Below are 23,080 nucleotides of genomic sequence, written 5' to 3' on the forward strand. Positions count from 1 at the left end.
AATCTATAATATATGTGACATAAAGTATATATTTTCAATACTGGCAGTGAATATCGGAACGCAGCCTAAGTTTTTGTTCTGACGTGTGAGTGGCGTTGGAGCATCTATTGTATGCACAGAGCCATCTATTGAAGAAGAAGAAGAAGAAGAAGAGTTTCTGTTCTAAGGCGTTTTCAATGACGGACGCTTGCGCTGTGCTGCACCGTGTAGTCCCCTCTCCGAAAGAAAGTACGGTTCTTTCACCGTTCACAGACTTCTCGTAAACCTTAATATAATTCGCGTTGTGCATTACAGAAATATTGTTTTTGTGTTTGTGAAGTTGGCGTTTCATCTTTGTGCTCTTCCTAGTATCCTGTACAGGCCAAAGTGTCCAACTGTACAAGCGGATCATTTCGAGCAGTAACCAGGAAGAGCGTGTATCAATCCATCGTTCCACAACTTCATGCACCAATATGAGTGACTATTCAGCGGTTGCTCCGCCTCAAACCTTTAATCAAAGCACCGCATTCGCGGCGGCACTTCAACGTGCCAAACAGGTAATCGCGATTGTCCATAGATTACAATAATATGCTTCTAATCATGGCACCAGGTGTCAATGAATAAACGCCATCGTTGCATTACCCGCCAAGACTCGTCTTTCTGAACTCCTTTGAGTATTAGCGTCACACCGTTTGTAGCATAAGTTTTGTGTCAATCTTAATATAGTTCTCATTTATTCGCTACGTTATCCTTATCCATAATTTTTCGCTATTTCATTTTGCAATATGGTAAGCTGTTGAGTTATGAAAAACTTTGATGTGTACTGATTTAGCAGTTTCTTGATATGTTATATTTGTCACACCGAATGTTAGTAGTTTTTTTGGGAAACATCTACATAGAGGATTTGTATTGCAATGCCTTTGGTGCGGTATTTCGAGTTTGTATTATCAATAAGTATAATAGGAAGATATGACTAAATTCAGGCAATTTTTATTATTAAGAATTGAATGGAAGTTACAAATGCTTCACATATGATTGATTTATTTGATATGTCATACTTGTTATTTTGTTTTTACTTTGTTATAATATGATACTTTGATATAAATACATATATATTGGATATTTAAAAATAAATTAATTTTCACATTTTGTACTTCTAATTAATCATCTTAGATTGCTGCGAAGATAAATCCTGCTGGTGCACAAAATAATCAAGACTCAAAATTAAAACGTCCTCTTGAAGATAGTTCAGGTAATATTTAATACATCTTTTGAATCTATTGCACTATAAAATAGTTGATATTTGTGTTTTATAGCCATTAACATGATAATATATTTTGTATATTTAGAACCAGAAGCAAAGAAAATGGCAGCGTTAGTGGCAGATCCTTTAATAGGTATTCGTGGAGGACCCGGGGCTAATAGTTCCATTGGAGATTCAGGTAGTCAATCATCCAGGCCACAAACATCTTCTTCCAATGTAGGTGGTATATGCAATGAAGATATTAGAGTGCCAGATAAAATGGTTGGCTTAAGTAAGTAAAATATTAAAAAAAAAGGGATATATGTGTGTGTATGTGTATATATGTATCTATGTATATGTATATATATATATGATTTGCGCGCGTGTGTGTGTGTGTGTGTGTGTGTGTGTGTGTGTGTGTGTGTATGTGTGTGTATGTGCACGCACACGCGTATATGCACACATTCCTGTTGTATAGGTAAATATATTCAATATAAATAATATTTTATTATATTTTATAATCTATTGTAAATTTAAATTTAAATATTTGTTTAAATTTAAGTTTAAGCATTGGTTTTATTATAATATTTTTGTTTCATATTATCTATTATTTTTGATAATATTATATACTGTGTTGTTGATTTAAATATTTTTTACTATTTTGTTATTAACTCATTTACATTACATTATATATATTTCCTTTAAAATATTTATATATATAATATAATGGTATATTTATTTTCATATATTTGAAACTGAAATGTATTAGTAAAAATATTATGCACTATAAAGCAACACATATATATTTTTGAATAATAATAATATATTTACAGTAATTGGAAGAGGTGGCGAACAGATTACAAGATTGCAGAGTGAAACAGGATGTAAAATACAAATGGCACCAGAAAGTGGTGGGCTGCCTGAACGCGTTTGTACACTAACTGGCTCACGAGAAGCTGTCAAGTAACTTGTTTTTCCCTTCTTATTTCGTTAATTTTAACTATTTTGTATGCAATGCAATATCATTTTATACACATGTTGAATGATAATATTTTATTTTACCTGTTGACATTAAGTGTATTTACTTGTCTTTCTCTACAGTAAAAGCATATGACTGTTGGTTCGAATTCTATATTTATAAACAATGAGTTAGGAATATTACTTTGTCCAAAATTGTTATGAATCAGCCAAGCAAATCTGCTATCCTCCTTATACAAGGATACTTTATTCTAATTTATTTAAGTGCGGTCTGTATTCCATATCACAATCCTATCTTACTATTTCCCACAGACAACTAAACAATTTTTTTTTACATTAAAACATGATATTGCGATAATATCGTGATAAATATGTGAATATTGCAACGCTTTATGACTCTATTTATTAGAGATATGATCGGGGCACGATTAGTTTTGATAACATAGTTTGTATGTGTATTCTGTATGCTGTAAATTTCATGTTAACATGCATTTTACAAACATAGGACATATGCTTATGCATATTGAAATCATGAAATGTTTTACAGAATCTCTTTATTTAGCTCCTGGATGCGAATAGCGGGCTCAAACTTGACTTTCTATATGCTTCAGAATTTCTGGCCATTGAAAATCGATCAATAAGTTGACATTTTTAATTTAATAATTTTGTATTTACTAATAGTTTTTTGCTTTTAATAGGGTATGGAGAGAAAGGGAGAAAGGGTGAGAGAGAAAGAGAGAGAGAGAAAGAGAAAGGAGGGAAGGAGGATAGGATATGCATGGGGACGCGTTTAATCACAACATGAAGAAAATTGAACTTTTATTTATTTGAAACTGCTTATTGACTAAATGTATAGCATCTTAACACAAAACCTTTGAAACCTTAAAACCTTGAAACCTTTTTATTGCACCATTGATTGTTAAAGCCATTATCGATTATCAAAGATAAAGTGTTACAAATGTGACATGTATAACATTTTGGCCCACAATAGATAGAATAGTGCATATTTATGTGTTGCAAACAAATTTTATCATTGTATATTGATTGAATCTTTTGACATGTGTGCACACATTTAGTTGAAGATATATTGCACTCTTTTATCCTATATGTTTCAGTCGGGCGAAAGAATTGGTTTTGTCAATTGTGAATCAAAGAAGCAGAAGCGAGGGAATTGGTGATATGAATATGGGTGGAGGTGGTGGTGGAATGATGGGTCATCCAGGGTTTGTTGAGATAATGATACCAGGCCCTAAAGTCGGTCTGATAATTGGCAAAGGTGGTGAAACCATAAAACAACTGCAAGAAAAGTCTGGTGCTAAAATGGTTGTTATACAAGAAGGCCCGTCTCAAGAACAGGAGAAACCATTGAGGTGAGACAAAGATCTCTTTTCCTTTTCTTTTACGTAAGAACGATTATTTTGTGTTATTCTTATATGGTTTCATCTGTTATATTCTTTTTTTTTTTTTATTATTAAAGCGACATTTTGTATGATTATTTAAAGTTGATGTATGTTTTCTATAGAATAACAGGAGATCCTCAGAAAGTTGAACATGCTAAACAATTAGTGTATGAATTAATAGCTGAAAAAGAAATGCAAATGTTTCATAGAGGGGGAAGAGGTAGCGAGAGACCAGGGAACTATACCAATGATAATGGTTTTAACCATGGCCCTGCAAATAATGATGGAGTCGAGGTTAATAATCATCAAATATCTAGATATTCTGTTAATTACATTTCAAAATAATGTAATTAATAGAATTTCGTTGCAGTGGGGACTAGTTGTGGCATTATACAGTAGATACACTTGTTGTTTTGATAGTATAAATCCTGTATTTATAAAATTACATATTACTCAATATAGGTACTCGTTCCAAGAGCTGCGGTGGGAGTCGTTATTGGTAAAGGTGGAGATATGATAAAAAAGATACAAGCGGAAAGCGGAGCCAAAGTTCAATTCCAGCAAGGACGAGAAGACGGTCCTGGTGATCGTAAATGTCTGTTGTCTGGGAAACATCAAGCTGTTGAACAGGCTCGTCAACGAATTCAAGAGTTAATCGATAGCGTTATGGTATATATTTCATAATAAAAATTATAAAATTATTATAGACCGTGTTTATGTATAGTAAGTGATAATACATGAATGTTGTAATCAATATTCTCTATGATTGTGGGGGGGGGGGAGAATTGTGCTATCGGTTAAAAATTTTGTTTTTAATATTTAGAGAAGAGATGATGGTAGAAATAACATGGGAGGCAGAGGTGGTCCAAGAGGTAACGGTTTTGGTGGTAGTCGTAATCCAAATGAGTATGGAAGTTGGGATAGACGACAAGGCGGTCCTATGCAAGATAAGATCGAAACAACGTTCACCGTTCCATCTTCCAAGTGTGGAATTATAATCGGCAAAGGTTTTATTTTATTTACTATACAATATATTTTTCGTCATTTTATAGATTTCAATGTGTTACAGAAATGTCCTATTTTTTATGCAATCATATATTTGTGAAATAATTACATATCGTAAATAATAATGTTTCTTCCGTTTCATAATAAATTATATTATATATTGCTATTAAAGATTAGAAGCACTTGTCACGAATATTTCACGATATTTATATATTTTTTGGTTCTAGGTGGTGAGACTATTAAACAAATAAATCAGCAGACAGGAGCGCATTGTGAATTAGATAGAAGAAATCAAAGTAACGAAAATGAAAAAATTTTTATTATTCGGGGAAATCCTGAGCAAGTTGAGCATGCGAAGAGAATATTTAGCGAGAAGCTAGGCATGGTATGTTTAATGATGTTTGTCTCCACAGAGTAAGTCTATTCCATAACTTTAAACAATAGTGTTATTATCATTACGCTGTCGTTGCGTAACTTTTCTGCCGTAACTGTTATTAAATGTTACAAGATAAACCTGTATATATACAGGATGAGGAAAAAGTATGAAAACCCTTAAAAATCTCGAAAGATATGAGTTTTATGAGGCAGAAAAGTCTCAGACAAAAGTTCTAAGACTCAGAACGATATATTTACTGATCTTGATCAGTTTGATAATATTTTTTGTCTGAAATATTTGTTTATTTACCAAATATATTTTGAGATATTTAAGGAAAACTTCATGATTTTTTCAATATTTAATTTACGATATCTCGCCAACTATTTGTCGGAAGAAAAAATGCTATTAGACTTTTTTACTCCACTTGATCTCAAGAATATATTGTTACAATAGCACCCTAACTTTTGTTAATTTGATTTTGAAATTTCCAAAAATCAATAAGTTAACAAAAGTTAGGGAACTATTGTAACAATATGTTTTTCAGACCAAATAGAGTGAAAAAGTCTAGTACCATTTTTTTCCGACAAATAGCGAGATATTGTAAATTAAATATTGAAAAAGTCATCAAGTTTTCCTTAAATATCTCAAAACATATTAGGTAAATAAAAAAATGTTTCATACAAAAGTTGTTTGAATTAATTGGTAGAAAAAGATGATATAATAAAAAATGGGGGTTTCTGTTAAAAAAAATAAACCTTGGCAACACTACTCAAGGCCAAACTGATAAGATCAGTAACTACATTGTTTTGAGCCTTATAACTTTTGTCTGAAACACTTTTCTATAAAACTTATATCTTTCGAAATTTTTAAGGGTTTCCATACTTTTTCCTCACCTTTTTCCTCACTGTATATATGTATATATATACAATTTTTATTTTATTTTTTTTTTTACTATTTAAAGGGTCCTGCTGGCTCCTCATATACCGGGGCACAAGGTGCAATTGGATACAATCCAAATTGGAACACAGGAACTGGAGGATGTCAAGCATGGCCAAGTCAACCACAATCTAATGATGGAAGTATGTATATTTTTGTCGTTCTTTGTAGTTATATTTAATATTTTGATTAATAATTCGATTAATTTAATATTTCGATTATTATTTTAATTAACGAGTTTCTTGAGATAAATTTATTTTTGCACAGGCAATGCTAATCAACCTCCTGTACAAGTCAATCCACAAACTGGTCAACCAGATTACAGTGCTCAGTGGGCAGAATATTATCGATCATTGGGCTGGCATAGAGAAGCAGATATGATTGAACAACAAGCGAAACAAGGAAAACCAGATCACAATCAACAAGGAGGTAAAATTACTTGAAACACCAGATTGTCAAAAATATTCATAAAAAGGTGTCTATAGTAAGATTTTTCTATTGCTTCAGGTAATTCGCAAAATCAATCTAATCCAGCACCAACAGGCACTGCTGGACCAAATCAGCCGCAGCAGCAGCAGCAGCAGCAACAGCCACAAACTCAACAACAACAGCAGACAGGAGCTGCGCAAAATGGAGGTCAAGCCGATTATAGTGTTCAATGGGCGGAATATTACAGAAGCATCGGAAAAATAAAAGAAGCGGAAGCAATCGAAGTTCAGATGAAGGCGGGCAAGGTATTTCTCTTAAATTATGTCGCCTATTGACATCATTGCGTGTAGTTTTATTGTGTTTTTTCCTACAATCGCGTGTAATATTGTATAGCTTGGGATGCAAGGGAACCAAATGGCTCAGCAGCAAATGCAGACTCTACAAGGTCAATCTGCTGGTCCACCGGGTACCACGCCTAATGCTTTCCCTCAAGCCTATGGAAATTACCCGGCAATGAATGCGGGTTCTGCTCCAGCGGGCTATTATGCAGCGAACGCTGGATCTAATTCTCAACCACAGACAGGGCAACAGAATCCGCCTTTCCCAACAGGCTATCAGAATTACCCTTACTCACAATCGACTTCTGAAAATTAAACTTCCATGTGAGAGAAAAATAAGCTGTAAGTATATATCTCGATATGTAATGTATGTGTGTAAGTTTGCAGAAAATTGTATGAAATATACAAAGTTTCAATAAATTGTTAAATCAAGTTATATATGTTAGTTATGTATGTACTTGCAATGAGTTTACATATTTTGTTTCAGTGATAAAAATGTTCAAGGTTAGTACATATAATGTCATTCAAAATTTATATAATAACAAAAATTCATACAATTTTCTTGACGTTATAGTTATTATATTATGCCAATATGAATTTGAGTGAATCTATGCTTATTTTTTCCAATTTTAATAATTTCTTAAGATACAAGTGAAATACAAAATGCATACACGCGCGTGCACATACATATACACATATGTATGTGTTTTTTGGAAATATTCACAAAAGTGATGGATAAAAAGGATAGAGAATATTAAAAATTATTGTTTAGAATATTGTATTACTGAAATATTTGTTTAAAATTCTTGATTGGACAGAATTGGAAAAAAATACAGACACTATTAATTTATTCCTCGTATTAAGAAAAAAAAAAGTGTTCTCACACATTCATTGATAAAAACAACACTGATAAAAAATTAACTACGTCGAGATCAGTTTGTGTATTCTTTATTTATCTTGAATTGTAATCTGTTTAATAGTATTGTCTTATTTATCGTCTATGATCATTTATAAATGAAATATTTTACACTTATCTTTATATTGGCTTGATATTGTGACATACTATAAATCAATGGTGTAAGAATAAGGAAATGTTACACATCCACTGATATTCATTGAACCTTTCAGGGAATTCGAAGTAAACTTTATAAAATATAAAATTTATGATAATTTCATGATTCGTGTGACGATTTTAATAATGATACAATTTACACCTTTGAAATTAAACCTGTTTCTTGTACATGGATAATCTGTTTTACCGTAATTATTTGTTTATTTCAGATAGTTTTCAGATAGCTTTCCATCGGGATGCGGTTAATGCCTGCTCCATATTATATCTCCATATATATATCTTTCATAAATTACCATAGTTGATGCTTCATAATCTTCATATATCTTTGAAGATCGATTATATTTTGTTTATATTATAATACGTTTAATTTCTCTTCTTTTTTTTACATATATACATATATAGAGATATTATATATAATATAAAGTATCCATCGCTCTAAGTTTAAGTAACAAAAACTATCGAGAATCAATTTGATTGGAATTAATATTATATAATATAGTATGAATATGATATATATGTCTGTGTTCTACTTATACAATTGTATGTATTTTTGTTCCATAATATGTAATTGTAACATAAGTTGAAGTTGTGGCAGGTGAAGCAGTGGGTCAGAAAGAGGAACGAGGGATCGACATCTGTACCCATATTATTGCATCCTCTCTCATTAAACTTGTTAAATGAACTTATCCTTATACATGCGTTGTTATGAACGATATTAGTATGTGTATCATACTAGGTCACTATATTTATGCCTTTATGAAATACTCATTTGCTTGAAATATCCGGTTTTATTATATCTACTAAACCTCGACTATATCATGAAAAGATGTGATACAGCTACCATGTGTTTATATTACTCGTATAAACGTTATTTTGTCGATCATATACAAAAGGTACATGATATGATAATTTACATATGCATATGTCTTATTATATTGGTGTTAAATATAACTTTACTTTGGTTTTCTGCTTTCTCTCGTGAAATACCAATACTATTTTTAGATATTTGGAGCAGCCAATTAGAGAGGTTTACCCGACCTACAATAAGTCACGGCATGGGGATCTACAATTTAAAATGTTTCATTCAGCACTAATCTACATATGTACACACTCAGAGGAATCAGGACCTGCAAACCGGAGATTAGTTGGATGGAATATCTGTAACACATAATGAAATATTGTTTACTAACACTAGCATATGTTAAATATTGCTTAGCCAGTATTATATGCTTTTATACGATATACAAAAGTATTAGTTCTTTTGAGAGTGTTTAAGTACTGTGTGACTTAACTAGTCATATGTAAAATATCAAATTTTTGTATACCTTTTTATTATATCCAATTTTAAATAATTTAGTTATATGTGTCTATTATGAAAATGCAGGATGTAATTTCGTATTATAGAGATACAGGAATACATACAGGATGTATCAAGGGTGGAATACTCTTATGAATTTTTTAATAAGTCTTTTTCGTACGTTTGGACTAAGTTCCAAGGTAAACAAAATTTATTTAATATTAGTTACAGGACAAACTCTTATGCATACATACTGTAATTTTCAGAATCTCTTAATCTTAATTTCCTTGTATCTCGAAATTTATCAGTGCTTCCAAATTGAAGTACTCTGCTATACTTCTTGATTCCATCTCTGATATTTCTCATTTATTTCATAACAACGTAATTTCTGAAACATTCTGTATATGTACAAATATATTCTGAGGCAAAACTTGAAACATCTCTCTTTAAATATATCGCATTTATAGCTAGTAACATATCTATAGTAACGTTTTCACACATGTACGTGCTTATTATCTTTGATGAAAAGGGAAACAATCTTCATATTTTCTTATAATTACTTATGTTTTGTTATGATTGGCAGGCAAGTAAGAATATCGATTGTCATCTATATTATTTAATGCAATATGTTAAGCTAAAAAAAGTTGTAAGCCGATTATGTATACTTCTGACTAATATTTAATTGTAATATCAGAATGATTATTGGTTTTTATACGAAATCAACGTTATTGTTCACATATATTCATGCAATTATATTCTCAGAAAATGCTCTTAAAAATTACATACTTAAAACGTTCTTAGTAGGTAAACTCTACAAAAAATATTTTAATATTGAAATAAAAAAAATTATTCAATAATGGTCATAAGTGCAAACATTCGTTTGTCACTATGTCCCATGTAATAGAAAAATAAATGTATTTTTAATGCCATTTTTTTTTATTTTAATATTGTTTATATTTAATTAATTAAAATTTGACCACTTGTATAACAATTTACATTTTCATTCAACATATTTTGCGGTATAATTTATATATATTTGTCTCATATTTAATTAAAAACTTATATTTACAATAAGTTCATTACTTTGCTTCGAATATTGTAATACTGAGATATTAAATGGAAATAGAGATATTAAACCAAATTTTTTTACATTTTTCTTTTTCATTATTGTTCTAGGGTATTGCAATAATTATTTCATATGAGTTGTCTCCTGTGCCAGGGAAGAAGGAACGTCTCTATTACCGCAGGTCATAAAAGAAGCAATATTATAATAATAAAACAATATAAAACTAGAAAGCTATAAACGTGATAAGTTTTTATTTATATTTTATATTTCAGTTTAATAACAGTTATACATATATGTGATTTTTCTTTTATATTCATATTGTTTTATAGATACATATATATCTGATATTCTGATTATTGATATATATATATATATATCTTTTTTTTATTTATAACAATGCAGGACAATTCCCTTGAACTGTCCAATTTGAATATTTTTTAAATATATTATATTGTTCGTCATGGTATTTACTATACACGTAAATTAATCATTATAAGAAATTAGGATAATATAAAGTACATGTTGTAAGTAAATCAAAAATTATTTGTATTATTGTATATCTTTAATTTGATTATTTTATACCGAATTATATAAAAAAGTTTCATAGGTTTTATATGAAATTATTATGTTTATAGCGATTTTAATATAGAAAATACGAAAGAACAAAAGAGATATCTTCAATTTCTGTGTTCACATTGTGAACAGAGATGACTACTATCTCTTTTAGTCAATTGTATTGTTGAATTTTTCATATCGATATTCACGTAATCTCTTATAACTTATTCTTATGTTTTAGTGCAACAGTACACTTATTTTTCTTTCTTAAATATACAAAAATTTATGCAATTTTATATTGAGAAAAGAACATTTCAAGTATTTCCTATAATTTTATGCACTTTATTGCAAATAATTAATTGACATTGGCGAATGTTTCAGGGACAAGTGCAACAGAAAGCCTTCCAGTTTCTCTGATCAAGAGAAGCAAATAGCAAATATACCTATGAAAAAGTTACACTTATAGATAACATTTCTGTAAAGTATTATAGATAGAGATACGATGGATCATTAATAATGCAAGATTTGTAAAATACGTAGATATTTGAATTTTTTATAATAAAAAGGTAGTAATGAATAAAAACACAAGTACGGTAATATTATTGTTTATTGTTTAAATGCGGAGAATAATTAGAACCAAATTGAAAGATCTCGATTATATCTCTCAACGTGTCATATAAATTAGCGTAATGACGTTTTCTAATGTAAAACGAGGTTTGATATAACGAAATTATTTTATTTGTGCATATAGAGGACTGTTGTGTAACATTCTTCCGTTTGAGCGTACTCAGCAATAATTCGTAATACTTGAATGTTATCACATAGATAGTAAATACTTTAGCAAGATCACGTGTATATATGTACACATAATATTTCCACCCATATATAAATATTATTCGCCAGCAAATAATACGCGATCAACAAGTATTGCTGTTAAACATTTTTCTCCTAAGCCTTTACTAAGAAGTATAATTTAACACTTATGTAATTACAACGCTTTACATTTCTGGCGGCGGGCCATACATAGGATTTAATTGCTGCGTGCAACGTATAAATGTCGCCCGCCGCGGCAGTTCGCGCAAACGTTCAGCTCCCGTGTAAGTACAAGCAGATCTCAAGCCGCCCAGTATATCCAGTACAGTGTTTTCGACCAAACCTCTATAAGGCACTTCGACAGTCTTTCCCTCTGAAGATCTATACGAGGAATGTCATATCCATTGATCTCATCTTTGCATCATAATAATGATATTTATGATATTACCTGTAGTCGGCGACTCCACCAGCATGCTTCTTCATAGCCGTGCTGGAGGCCATTCCGTAAAAGAGTTTGAACTTCTTCCCATCCTTTTCGATAATTTCCCCTTCGCATTCATCGTGGCCCGCAAACATACCGCCTGCCATGACGAAATCCGCGCCGGCGCCAAACGCTTTCGCCAAATCACCTGGGCAAGTGCAACCACCATCCTGCACGAAAAAAAAAATATATATATATTAACATACAAGTGTAACGAAAATATACTGGACGGACAAGACGGGGATGCAATTATTATTGCAATTCATATCCACACAATGCGCCTTAAAGATGTTACTTTCTTGGACGTCGTTTGGATGTCCTTCACATGTGCGTGTTACGTGAATAATAATCGCACGTCACGAGTAATATAATAATAATAATATATTTACAGCAATAATGTGTCCCTTTAAGCCGTGTGCCGCATCCGCGCATTCAATTACGGCGCTTAATTGGGGATAGCCCACACCAGTTTTCATTCGCGTTGTGCACACGGAACCAGGCCCGATTCCCACTTTAATTATATCTGCCCCGGAAAGTATCAGTTCCTCCACCATTTCTCCTGTCACAACATTTCCTGCCTGTAGTGGCAGCAGTTAATCTTTACGTTTCAACAACGGGTGCAGATTCGTGCCCAATCGTGAGAACGTATCGACAACACAGTGTTTCAATCGACGCTAACATGGGACATTTAATTGTGAGTACTTACAATTATGGTGTGGTTCGGGTATCGTGCTCTTACTTTTCTCACGTGCTCGACAAAATGTTGGGAATAACCGTTCGCAACGTCTAAACATATGAACGACAATTCGGGCACAACATCCAAAATACTCGAGAGCCGTTCGTAATCTTCGTTTCCAGTTCCTGAGCTGGCCGCTACGTTCTTTACGCACTCGGGATTAAGGGTAGCGAAATTTTTCCATTCATCTGCGGTGTAATATTTATGAATCGTAGTAAAAAGGCCATGCTAAAAGAAGGCGCATATAGTAAGTATGGCAATGCACTTTTGGCATCACTGCAAATTCGCTCATACAGTCTCATGAATAATAATACATCCTGGTAGTCGCAACGATGATTTTGCAATCGACGAATATGTGATAAAGCATAGTATGTTCTTTTTTTTTATTTACATCATAACTTATCAGATTATTCTATACCTTTGATAACGCTTTCGCCATCCCAAATGTTCCCACTATATCCATATTAGAGGCCATTACAGGGATTCCTTTGTAAGTTTGCTTCGAATTGCGAAATGTAATTTCTCTAAATAGATCTACCTAAGATGCAAATTGTGAAAATGTTAATTTTCACCGACATATAATGAGTGTTCAAAGAGGCGCATATTGTAAGAACATGTATATACGCATAAGTATATCTGTGTATATTTCGTCGTATTAAATTGATATTTTATTCAGAAATAAATTTTTAATCAAATATATTAATATTAATAATACAGATTACCGGCGATATAATTTCTCTACATTTTTATTATGTACATAAATTGCTATATCGTAAAATAGATGTATCGTGAAAATTACAGGACCCAATTATGTAGATAGACAATATTATGTTAATCTTCCCGTGCCATATAAATTTACAGTATACGAAATTTTGGTCATATCAATCCAAGGCGACGAGTATAGTTAACAGAAACCATTACAAACGAATAGGTAACAGCACGCGACTGAGAATTAAATCAATAAGGAAAGATTTAGGCCGAAATAAATTTCAATTCGGGGACAAGGATTGGTAAACACTTTGCGGATCGCACACTCATTGGTAACAATTGACGACAGGTCCGAGACGTCGTTATAATGCGAGCACGTACAGTAGTTTCGTACATTAACCATTGAATTTAAATCATAATCAGGATACGGGCGATTCGTTCCTGATGTGACACCTTGATGACGTGTCTTTTATTGTTCTTCCTGCAGCATCTTGTCTAATTGCCTTTTCTTCTCAACAAAGGAGAGGTACACACGGGATAATCTTGAGTGATCGCACGCGATTTTTTCTAATTAACGCCAATTATATAAATATGCGACACTCACGTCAGATCTGCTCTTCAGCGTGCTACGCTTTGGGCGTAGCAGCACGTCCTTAAAGTCCAGCTTTATGTCATTTATTATGTTCGGCATTTCGACGAGTGTGTCCTTTCCTGGACGACGGCTGCTCCGATCTAGCAGACGACGACAGCTCTGTCACACGCGAGCTCGGACGTTCTTGCACTGGCTAGCAGTCACCCGGAGATGCCTTATCGCGATACGTCTGCGCTCTAGACGAAGAGGGCTATTTTCGTCCGTCTCTCTTCCTCTTTATTGAACCAGGGCGGTGCGGGTTGAGGGCGCTCCGAGAGGAATTCCCGTCGCCTCGAAACATACACAGGGTGTCCGGTAACAAGCGCGCCTGTCGCACCGGCGACGTCGCCGCTCGTCGGAAACTCGAGAAATGAAATTATCTTTTTGTTTCCAACAGAAATGTCTAGATACGAGAATATCTCTTGAGACCGATAAAATAAATAGAATAAATAATTTTTCCTTCTCTTGGCAAGTCGAGCTTATAGATAGCAGTATCTTGTTTTCAGATGAACTTTGCTTCGATTATCTTGACTTGTGTTGCAATTAAAAAATATGTACAATCCCAAAGAAATTACAAAAAATAATTATAGTTACCGCAATTATAATATTATGTCGAATTTTATTCCCAATGTGTCATGTATATAAAAAAGAAAAGAAAAAAATATATATAGCACAACACGGGTTAAGATTTTATCAAGTATAGATTTGTCGAAAGATTGAGATACATATGCATATTATTAAATAAAAACTAGTTTTCATCGGTCATGATCCAAACCTATTCGTATTTCAAAGTTTCTTAAGCGATTTTGTTTTTCGATAGAACGTATCACTATATGCGTAGTTAAAATTATATTTGCTTACAGGATTGCTTAACTAAAGGAACTAAAATATAATTAATAAAATTTTATTTGATAATAATCATTATAATTTTAAGAAATTTTACATTTCACTTACATCGCTTTTTGAAATATTGAAAACTTATCTTTCGTTCCTTTGATTTTGAAAATATTATAAATTATCATCTGATCGATATCTGTATGTTGTGTCATCAAAAATCGATTATACTTGCGTAAGTTAGTTAATGTATAAAGTTTAAATTGAAATAGCAGGCAGAAAAACGTTTTATATATTTGCTATCGTAATTATATATTTATTTAACTATGTACCATTCAATAATAGCAGAATCATACTGGACCGACTGCTTATAAATATTCAAACAAATTCTTAACTGTGAATTACATCGTACATCGCATCATACTGTGAATAGCACATTATTAAAGATTGTTGTTGGATCTTGGCACGTATGCCACAAAAATATTAACATGACATTTATATAAACCATTTGAAAAAGCATGATACATTTAATGAGAAGAGAATTCACATAATAATTGTTACCAATCTTATATCATCCTTATGAAAAAATGTTCTATTTTATAAGTTAATAATAAGATTAATAATAATAATAATAAGAGTAAGAGGAAATTAAAATTCGTTATGACAGAGGATAATAAAATAAAACGGTATCGAAATTATTTGTTTGTTTTTCTTACATTTTAATTCTATATCATACTCATACAATTTGTAAATTAGTACAGATGATATATGCTTCCAAAGAAGTGTATATCTTTCATTATTTGCATACAATTTTCCCAAATATATATAATCAAATGTTGTATACTTTTTTCCTAATAGAAATATTTTTCCAATTTATTTCTACAATTCTTGTGATAAACATTCAAATTCATATGTAATGAAATAAGTATACAATGAGAATTCATCTGAATCGCCTCCAAGTGCAGTTGCAATGTATACAATAATTATATTAAACTAAATTCAAACGATGGCAATTGTATGTGTAATTGAATATTTTCAAACATGGCACTTTTTTTATTACTTGCATATTACTTTGTAAAAATTGGAAATTGTCGAAATGTGTACAATACAGTCATGTCTCACAATTGTACTGCATTAAAAAAGATTTAAAAATTCGACAAATTTCATGTATCTTTCTATAAGCGTTATATGTGTTATCAGAAAGATTTTTACTAATTGTAATAACACACTATAAAGGCCAATAACGAGGGAGTTTTTAAGAAATTCGTTAAAATTTCAGTCAGGGTTAATATGTGACATATATTTATCGATTTCTGCGAAAGATAGCAGTACTTGGAAAGTGCCGAAAATAAAAATTCAATGGGAGATTTCTTATTGGCAGTTACACGGGGCAGTGTAAGGAAAGAAAAAAACAAGCCATCGTTTACATGTTTTGGAATTCACCGGTACCATTCGCGTTGAGCATAAGTATGTTAGGATTTTCCTTTTCGAAGGCAGTCGCGTCTCTACCTCCTGGTCTTTCTTCCTGTCCCCATTCTCCTAGAGTTCCATGCATTACATCTGGCTGTTCCTTCAGTTTTTCCTCCTCCTTCTGTGACATTATTGACTACTTATGCTCAAACATGAACAAATAAGATAGCACAAGTTTAATTTCCGAGATTCAATTTTAACTAATCAGCCTTTGGATCATTTATGTTTAGTATTATATCTTTTTAAATAAATATATTTGCTTCTACAAGCATGCTGTTTATTACAAAATGTTAAAGGCATGAATATGATTAATAATCTAATTGTATCTTGCGTATGTTGTTAAGATAATCTTAATGTTATATAAGTAAATATTGGCAATAAACATTACGACAGTACTATACTAACTAATACAAAGCTTGAAAGGATCGTATTTATCAAAGACATTATTCATCATTATTTTTCACAAACCTGTTTGTCCTCTTGTGCAAATTTATCGAACATGTTCGCATAAAGTTTCTTCTCTTTAGCTAACTGCTTCTTAATAAGACCATTACAAATAAAAATCTGCTTAGATGCAGCTGTGTTCTTCGGTTCTATTTTTACAACTTCCTGAAAATCTTTAACGGCAATTTCAGGAGACGCTAGCCCAATATGTGCTAGTCCTCTTCTGAATAAAGCCTTTTCGTTTTGAGAATCCAGCTCTAATGCTTTATCGCACGATTCCTTCACCAGGAGATGTTCATCTGTTTTTAGGTAACACAGAGCGAGATTTAAGTGAGTCGTTAACTCCAAATTATTCTTCTCTGGCTTGAGATCACCTTCGAAATCTGCTTCAACGGATAAATATTTTAAAACCTTTTGGTACACTTTAATAGCTAAACTGATTTTGCTGGATTTAAAGTAGTTTGTTGCTTTTTCTTTATGTATCTTTGCTTGTTCTATCTTTTCTGCAGCCTTCATTGACCACATTTCAGTTTCCTGTACACAAAAAACAACTAGTTAAGACGATCACAAGACTGCTAGGATTATTCTTATTATTCAGATTATTCTTATTCTTCTTATTATTCGGATATCACAGTTACCTTCTCAAAGTTCTTAAGTTCTACTTCATATTCCACATCAGCGTTTGGTGGAATATTAAATTCAGCATTTCCTTGTTCCTTATATGCATATTTACTTTTAATTAGTAGTCTAGATTTCTCCCCACTCAAGAAGTGCTTCAATGCTATCTCTACACCTTCTACAATTCCTACAACTTCTCCTTCTCCAAGGCAAAATTCTATATCTTTGTCCTCAAATACTTGTCCATTATATTTTCCAATAAGATGTACTAAACACAAAGAAATTATTAAATAAAAAATACAGATATAACATAAATTTTGTGTTTAACCATATTAGATCATAATACTGACTGTTTACTTGGGCACCATTATCTGGATTAGCATAGGATTTTCCAGCAACAATCTGATATCTTTCAATGCTTTTATCTTTATTTGGACTTAGATCTTCTCCGCTCCAGCTAAGTAATTCAACCTAAAGAAATATATATGTTAAGATGCTTGATTAATGAATAATTTTTTAATTTATTAATTTCTAACATGTATACATCATATATAAATCAGATATTGTTGACATATGTCCATAGATAAAGAATCCCTTTTATATATTATAGTAGAATTTTCTGAAGAATATTTACTTACTTCAAATTTTAATGTAGCATCAGGTGGAATCAAAGGTGGGCTACCATTCTTGCCATAGGCATACTCAGGTGCGCATGTCAATGTAGCTATTTCACCTTTTTTCATACTAGCCACTCCAATATCCCATCCTTTAATGACACTACCGCGCCCCAGATCAAACTTGAATGGCTTACCCCTGTCTTTGCTCGAGTCAAATTTTGTTCCATCCAACAAAGTACCAGTATAATGGACCTTTACCTTGCAACCGACTGTAGGAGTATCATCTCCTTGTCCCTCTTGAGTAATTTCTTTCAATACACCATTGTCTTTTGCAGGGGACAAATCTACTGCAGCCATTCTACAAGTGAAATTAAATATTAGATCAACAGCTCTTGAATGAAAAATGGCTTCGAACGAGTTAATAATTTACGCTTAAGTTTTGCAAAGAGAGAACTTTCTAGACATGAAGCGCGCGAACGCTGACGAGAGGAGGAAATGATACCGCAAAATTGTAGGACGTGATTCCGCAGAAAAATTATATATGAAAATGAGAAGATTCAACGACAATACGTACGCGAAAAAGGAATGTGTTTATTCGTTTATTGTATGTTGCTCCGCTCAAACAAACGCAGATCCTCGCACGCGTGCACGCTAGCGATCTCGAAGAAACTAGTTTCTCCGGTTGTGGTTCCCAAGCAATCAATTTCGTAGAATTTGCCAGAAAATTCGGACCGCGCTGCTAGTACCGATAGTCGGTGTCAGTAGTAGATGTCGGTGTAGATCTCTGATTATATCTTTGACTTCTCGTGCGGGTTTGCATCTTTGCTAAAAATATGGCATTGAATTAAAGCCAGCGGCACACGGTGCTTGTTTTCGTGCTGGGTTGGATGAAAATAGTGCGTTCTGATTGGTACATTTCCGAAGATGGATGGAAATGCACCAATCAGAACGCAGTATTTTCATCCAGCAAGCAATCCAGCACGAAAACAAGCACCGTGTGCCGCTGGCTTTAGACACGATATGTGCTTCAGATAATGACGCCTCTTTGAATTACTTTTGTTATACTAAAATAAACGATAGGCGCAACTACCATCATACTTCATACAACTCAATGCTGTCTTGTATTTGCTCGGTCTATCCGTGTGAGCCATGCGATCGGCAATCGTCGACGCGCCGAGCGAGCGAGAGAGAGAGAGAATATCATTTCCTCCTTGTCGCTCTCGTTCTCGCTCAGCGAGCGAGACTAAAGCTCCTTGCACAACGCCAGGCAACAGGCAATAGAATAAAAATAGACCAATCCCATTAGATTATTATTGTAATAGTCGATTGTGATTAGTCTTTTTTTAGTCTTATTGCTTGTTGCCTGGTATTGTGCAAGGGGCCTAATTCTTTATTTCTTTCTTGCCCATAATCTGAATCGCGGGTGCGACTGTTTCTCTCTCCTTTCCTCTCTATGATAATATTGAAAAGTTTTGTCTACTCGGCGCACCGAAATTATTACAAATAATATTTTATTATTAATAATATTATTATTTATAATATATATTATAGATATTAATCGATATTCGACTTCCGGTACTGATTTACTTTCTCATTTCTCTATAAGAGAAGAAAAAATTAATACGAATCGTTCGTTTATATATTCGAGTTAATTTGTTGAATAAATTAAAGGGATAAGTACCTGAAATATGAGAACGAATTGTCATTGCATTTGGACAATCTTCTAACACTGACTTATGGTATTGATCGACATTCGATTTTCGGTACTGATTTACTCTTTCATTTCTCTACAAGAAAAAAAAATTTATATGACTCGTCCATTTATCCGCGTTAATTTGATGAATAAATTAAATATTGATCGGTCTTCAATTTTCGGTACTGATTTATTCTCTTATTTCTTTATAAGACAAGAAAAATTGTCACTAGCCATAAGTATGCAATGTTATGATTTGATCATATGTCATTTTATTCTACTGACATTAAGGGTCTACAGGAGCCTACTAGAGACCTCTTGCGGAGACCCGCGAACTAGGCAAAATTATATTGCAAATTATGAACAAAATATGAAGAGAATCACCTTATATGTATGATATTTGCAATCAGGAGAAACGTCCGCAGGGTCGTACAAAACGCTTTTTTGGAAAAAAAGTCGAAATAAAAATCGATTAAATAATTTGAATGAACGTTCATCCCGCGGTGCAGTACGAACCTATATTTTCATTTATTACAAATTTTCAAGAACCTGAATGCAAAATCAGGCTCTGTACGACCCTAGATATTAATATAAGGAAGATGTCCATGTATATCTGATAAGGAAATATGATGTATGCGTGGCAAAATTTGTAAGTGTAGATAACACGGAAAGTGTAGCCCAGTTGCACTATAGTGCAGTCTATATGATCTAACCTGAGAGCAGCCAATACGACATTTTCTGCGACACCGACTTTCCGCATTGGGAAAGGACGCCATCTGCATCCATTTTGAGAGGGGAATTACGATAGTACATCCACTTTCAGGTCTCGGTGGTAAAATCTGCATGTGGTGGAAGTCCATGCTACATCCACTTTCAGGCGGTTTATGTCCGTGCTGCAATGACAGTTGCCATCTCTATTCCAGACTATGCCCGAAGGTCTAAAAAGAGCGGGGGAGAGCGGGGAGGAGCAGAAAAAATAAAAGTACATATTAAATGTTAAATCTTCGAATATATATTGCCGTATCAAAGTCTCTTCTATAATAAACAATTTGACATGTATGGAGACGCATGATGTATCGTTGTCCGCGTCCCGTTCACTTTGTCTTGTTTTTTAATTCAGCATCCCGTCCGCTCCGGACATTCACTCGTGACACTGACAGTGGCCGTCGGTGAGCATTCGATCCGCTTGGAGGAGCATGTGTTATTCACGTAATTAACGTGACAAGACTCCGATTATAAATATCCCGCGAGTCGACGAAATATTTGAACTTTTAAAAAAAGCATCAAAGAAAATCACGTTAATGTTGTCATGGGTAAAAATCTCACCCCAGTATATATTTTCTTATTTTCGAAATAAAAAAAGCCAAACGAATGCAATTAAATGTTATTTATTATCATTGAATATTAGATGAAAAGTAGAAGACTTATTGTCCGCAGCGGATAATCTAACATTTAATAAGAACGAGACAAAATTCGCATGTCAATAGAGACGGTTTAAATTCGGCGTAATATGATTCTTGGGACAGACGTAAAGTATTACGAAGTTTGAAGCGAATCTCTCACAGGCATGCTTTGAAAATACGAGTTGTTTTCATTTTCAGCTAACGGACGACGCAGGCATCAACACTGATCGGCAAAGTGGGGGGTAACCGTGCCTTCCCGATTGTTTGTTTTCATACGCTTATACATGACTCCGTGATTGCGGAAAGGACATTGCGCCTCGGGCCGACGAACGACGCGCATACCGCGACGCAGAGTACGAGTGTCGGTAGTCGTATCGGTTAATACGCGTTTCTTTGTCCGAATCTTACTTGCGCGAGTGTTAGAGCTAGAGTCAGTGTCGTCGCCAGTGCTACGATGGAGTATCCGGGGGTGCTGCGACGGAGTAACCAGAAGGAGGACGTCGGATCGAGAAGTCAGGATGCAGAGGACTTGGAGCGCGCCGAGAGACGTGGACAGCGATACATCATATATGGTATTCGAGGTATCTCGAGTCATTATTATTACTCAAGATTTTTCTGATTTTAACGGACCTTATTCGAAGTAAGGACATACCCGAGTCGAAATTAGATCATCATTCATAGTTTATCATCTGAAAAATAGTTTGAAATTTGATTATTCGTTAAACTAATTTCACGTAACATGAGTTCTACTTTTCTTTTCTCATAAAATATGAATGTCTATTCAAGCAAGGTTGCTAAGGCAAGCTAAGGTTTATGAATACAAATTTGTAATTATGTTCTCAATGAAAAATTGCACATAATTTAAAAAACTATGAATAATGATCTTAGAATCTGATATAAATTTTACAAGTATTGATTTTTATTCGCCTAATAATGCTCAGATTGCTGTTTCCCTTTAGAATCTGCTAGAATGTCCGTTTCTCATTCTTGTTTATCTTTCTTATTGTACCGAATTAGAATTAAAATCTCTATTAGTGAAACAGCATTATTAGACATAACCGTTGTCTTTTTGCAGCTTCAGCTCTTTTGAGAGCTACAATTCTCATCATTCTCATTAGAAAAAAGAAAAAAAAAAAGAGAAGAAAAAAGAAAAAAGAACTTTAAGAATGATGAGAATAAAAAGTGTTTTTCATCCCCCATTTCCTCTAATTCTTATATGATTATTTAATCCTTATATATTTATCTCACGCGCAGTTCTAACAAAGGCAGTTCTATTTACGTGTTTATCTTTGTTCTCTTTCTTGCGCTGTTAAGCAAATATATAATCAATATCAACAAAAATTGCTCATTTAAATTAAGAATATAAGGATTAAGTACATATACATTATCGAGATAAACGAGTATTAAACTGCGGAATACGTCGCTGTTGAAGACTCATCATGGGCGAGACTGCGAGAGTAGCCAGATGTAACGTTCAGGTAAGACAAAGCTTGTTCACTATTGCGCATCTAGATATTCTGCAATGATTTTTCAAATTGGATGCAATTTGCAGGATCAATGTAGAATTAATATTTCGACTTGGGAAAGACTCGGGAATGAGAACGAATTGTCATTGCACTTGGACAATCTTCTGACACTGATTTATGGTATTGATCGATATTCGATTTTCAGTACTGATTTACACTTTCATTCCTATACAAGAAAACAGAAAATTAATACGAATCGTTCATTTATCCGCGTTAATTTGATGGAAAAATTACGTATTGATCGGTCTTCGGTTTTCGGTACTGATTTATTCTCTTATTTCTTTATAAGAGAAGAAAAATTGATACGGATCGTTCGATTAACAGAATTCATTTGTTAAGTAAATTAAAGGGGTAAGTACCTGAAAAATAAGAACAAATTGTCATTGCACTTGGACAATTCTCTGACACTGATTTACGGTATTAATCGATATT

The 23,080-nt window shown here is 33.1% G+C and overlaps 3 protein-coding genes across 10 annotated transcripts; 1 reads left to right on the top strand and 2 right to left on the bottom strand.

Annotated features, from left to right (window-relative positions):
• The first annotated feature begins 150 nt into the window (after positions 1-150).
• Psi (P-element somatic inhibitor) lies at positions 151-11,273 on the top strand. Of its 6 annotated transcripts, none has more exons than XM_025302232.1 (15): positions 151-228; positions 320-536; positions 1,153-1,231; positions 1,329-1,514; positions 2,056-2,185; positions 3,316-3,570; positions 3,723-3,894; positions 4,063-4,269; positions 4,424-4,607; positions 4,833-4,990; positions 5,943-6,060; positions 6,185-6,346; positions 6,425-6,651; positions 6,740-7,026; positions 7,966-8,091. In XM_025302232.1, exons 2-14 carry the CDS (start codon positions 453-455, stop codon positions 6,998-7,000), a joined length of 2,223 nt encoding a protein of 740 aa, XP_025158017.1. In that variant the 5' UTR covers positions 151-228; positions 320-452; the 3' UTR covers positions 7,001-7,026; positions 7,966-8,091. The 6 variants fall into 6 exon arrangements, 5 of the variants coding, with proteins under 5 accessions (XP_025158017.1, XP_025158016.1, XP_025158015.1 ...); XR_003113477.1 differs by lacking the exon at positions 7,966-8,091 and adding exons at positions 10,230-10,300; positions 11,056-11,273 and having other exon boundaries at positions 197-536; XM_025302231.1 differs by lacking the exon at positions 7,966-8,091 and adding an exon at positions 11,056-11,273 and having other exon boundaries at positions 197-536.
• LOC105180490 (GMP reductase 1) lies at positions 11,264-14,264 on the bottom strand. The gene is made up of 6 exons (XM_011136570.3): positions 14,017-14,264; positions 13,123-13,242; positions 12,675-12,932; positions 12,358-12,546; positions 11,936-12,138; positions 11,264-11,868 (listed from the first exon to the last, which is right to left on the bottom strand). Exons 1-6 carry the CDS (start codon positions 14,101-14,103, stop codon positions 11,673-11,675), a joined length of 1,053 nt encoding a protein of 350 aa, XP_011134872.1. The 5' UTR covers positions 14,104-14,264; the 3' UTR covers positions 11,264-11,672.
• A 1,302-nt stretch (positions 14,265-15,566) lies between these two features.
• Fkbp59 (FK506-binding protein 59kD) lies at positions 15,567-18,791 on the bottom strand. 3 transcript variants are annotated; one of them, XM_011136573.3, is made up of 6 exons: positions 18,601-18,791; positions 18,048-18,384; positions 17,760-17,880; positions 17,430-17,677; positions 16,816-17,325; positions 15,567-16,468 (listed from the first exon to the last, which is right to left on the bottom strand). In XM_011136573.3, exons 2-6 carry the CDS (start codon positions 18,381-18,383, stop codon positions 16,301-16,303), a joined length of 1,383 nt encoding a protein of 460 aa, XP_011134875.1. In that variant the 5' UTR covers position 18,384; positions 18,601-18,791; the 3' UTR covers positions 15,567-16,300. The 3 variants fall into 3 exon arrangements, with proteins under 3 accessions (XP_011134875.1, XP_011134873.1, XP_011134874.1); XM_011136571.3 differs by having other exon boundaries at positions 15,567-16,483; XM_011136572.3 differs by lacking the exon at positions 18,601-18,791 and adding an exon at positions 18,457-18,533 and having other exon boundaries at positions 15,567-16,483.
• Between the last annotated feature and the right edge of the window lie 4,289 nt (positions 18,792-23,080).

The sequence above is a fragment of the Harpegnathos saltator genome, unplaced genomic scaffold (assembly GCF_003227715.2).
Source record: "Harpegnathos saltator strain DR-91 unplaced genomic scaffold, Hsal_v8.6 scaffold473, whole genome shotgun sequence".
Taxonomy (NCBI): Eukaryota; Metazoa; Arthropoda; class Insecta; order Hymenoptera; family Formicidae; genus Harpegnathos; species Harpegnathos saltator.

Coding starts and splice junctions, on each gene's coding strand:
- Fkbp59 (XM_011136571.3), bottom strand. CDS start 18,383: ATGGCTGCAGTAGATTTGTCCCCTGCAAAAGACAATGGTGTATTGAAA. Junction 17,326..17,429: donor AACTTAAGAACTTTGAGAAG/GTAACTGTGATA, acceptor TTTTGTGTACAG/GAAACTGAAATGTGGTCAAT. Junction 16,484..16,815: donor TTGCACAAGAGGACAAACAG/GTTTGTGAAAAA, acceptor GAGCATAAGTAG/TCAATAATGTCACAGAAGGA.
- Psi (XM_025302232.1), top strand. CDS start 453: ATGAGTGACTATTCAGCGGTTGCTCCGCCTCAAACCTTTAATCAAAGC. Junction 4,608..4,832: donor TGGAATTATAATCGGCAAAG/GTTTTATTTTAT, acceptor TTTTGGTTCTAG/GTGGTGAGACTATTAAACAA. Junction 4,991..5,942: donor TTAGCGAGAAGCTAGGCATG/GTATGTTTAATG, acceptor TACTATTTAAAG/GGTCCTGCTGGCTCCTCATA.
- LOC105180490 (XM_011136570.3), bottom strand. CDS start 14,103: ATGCCGAACATAATAAATGACATAAAGCTGGACTTTAAGGACGTGCTG. Junction 12,933..13,122: donor TGGCGAAAGCGTTATCAAAG/GTATAGAATAAT, acceptor GCCTTCTTTTAG/CATGGCCTTTTTACTACGAT. Junction 12,139..12,357: donor TAAAGGGACACATTATTGCT/GTAAATATATTA, acceptor TTTTTCGTGCAG/GATGGTGGTTGCACTTGCCC.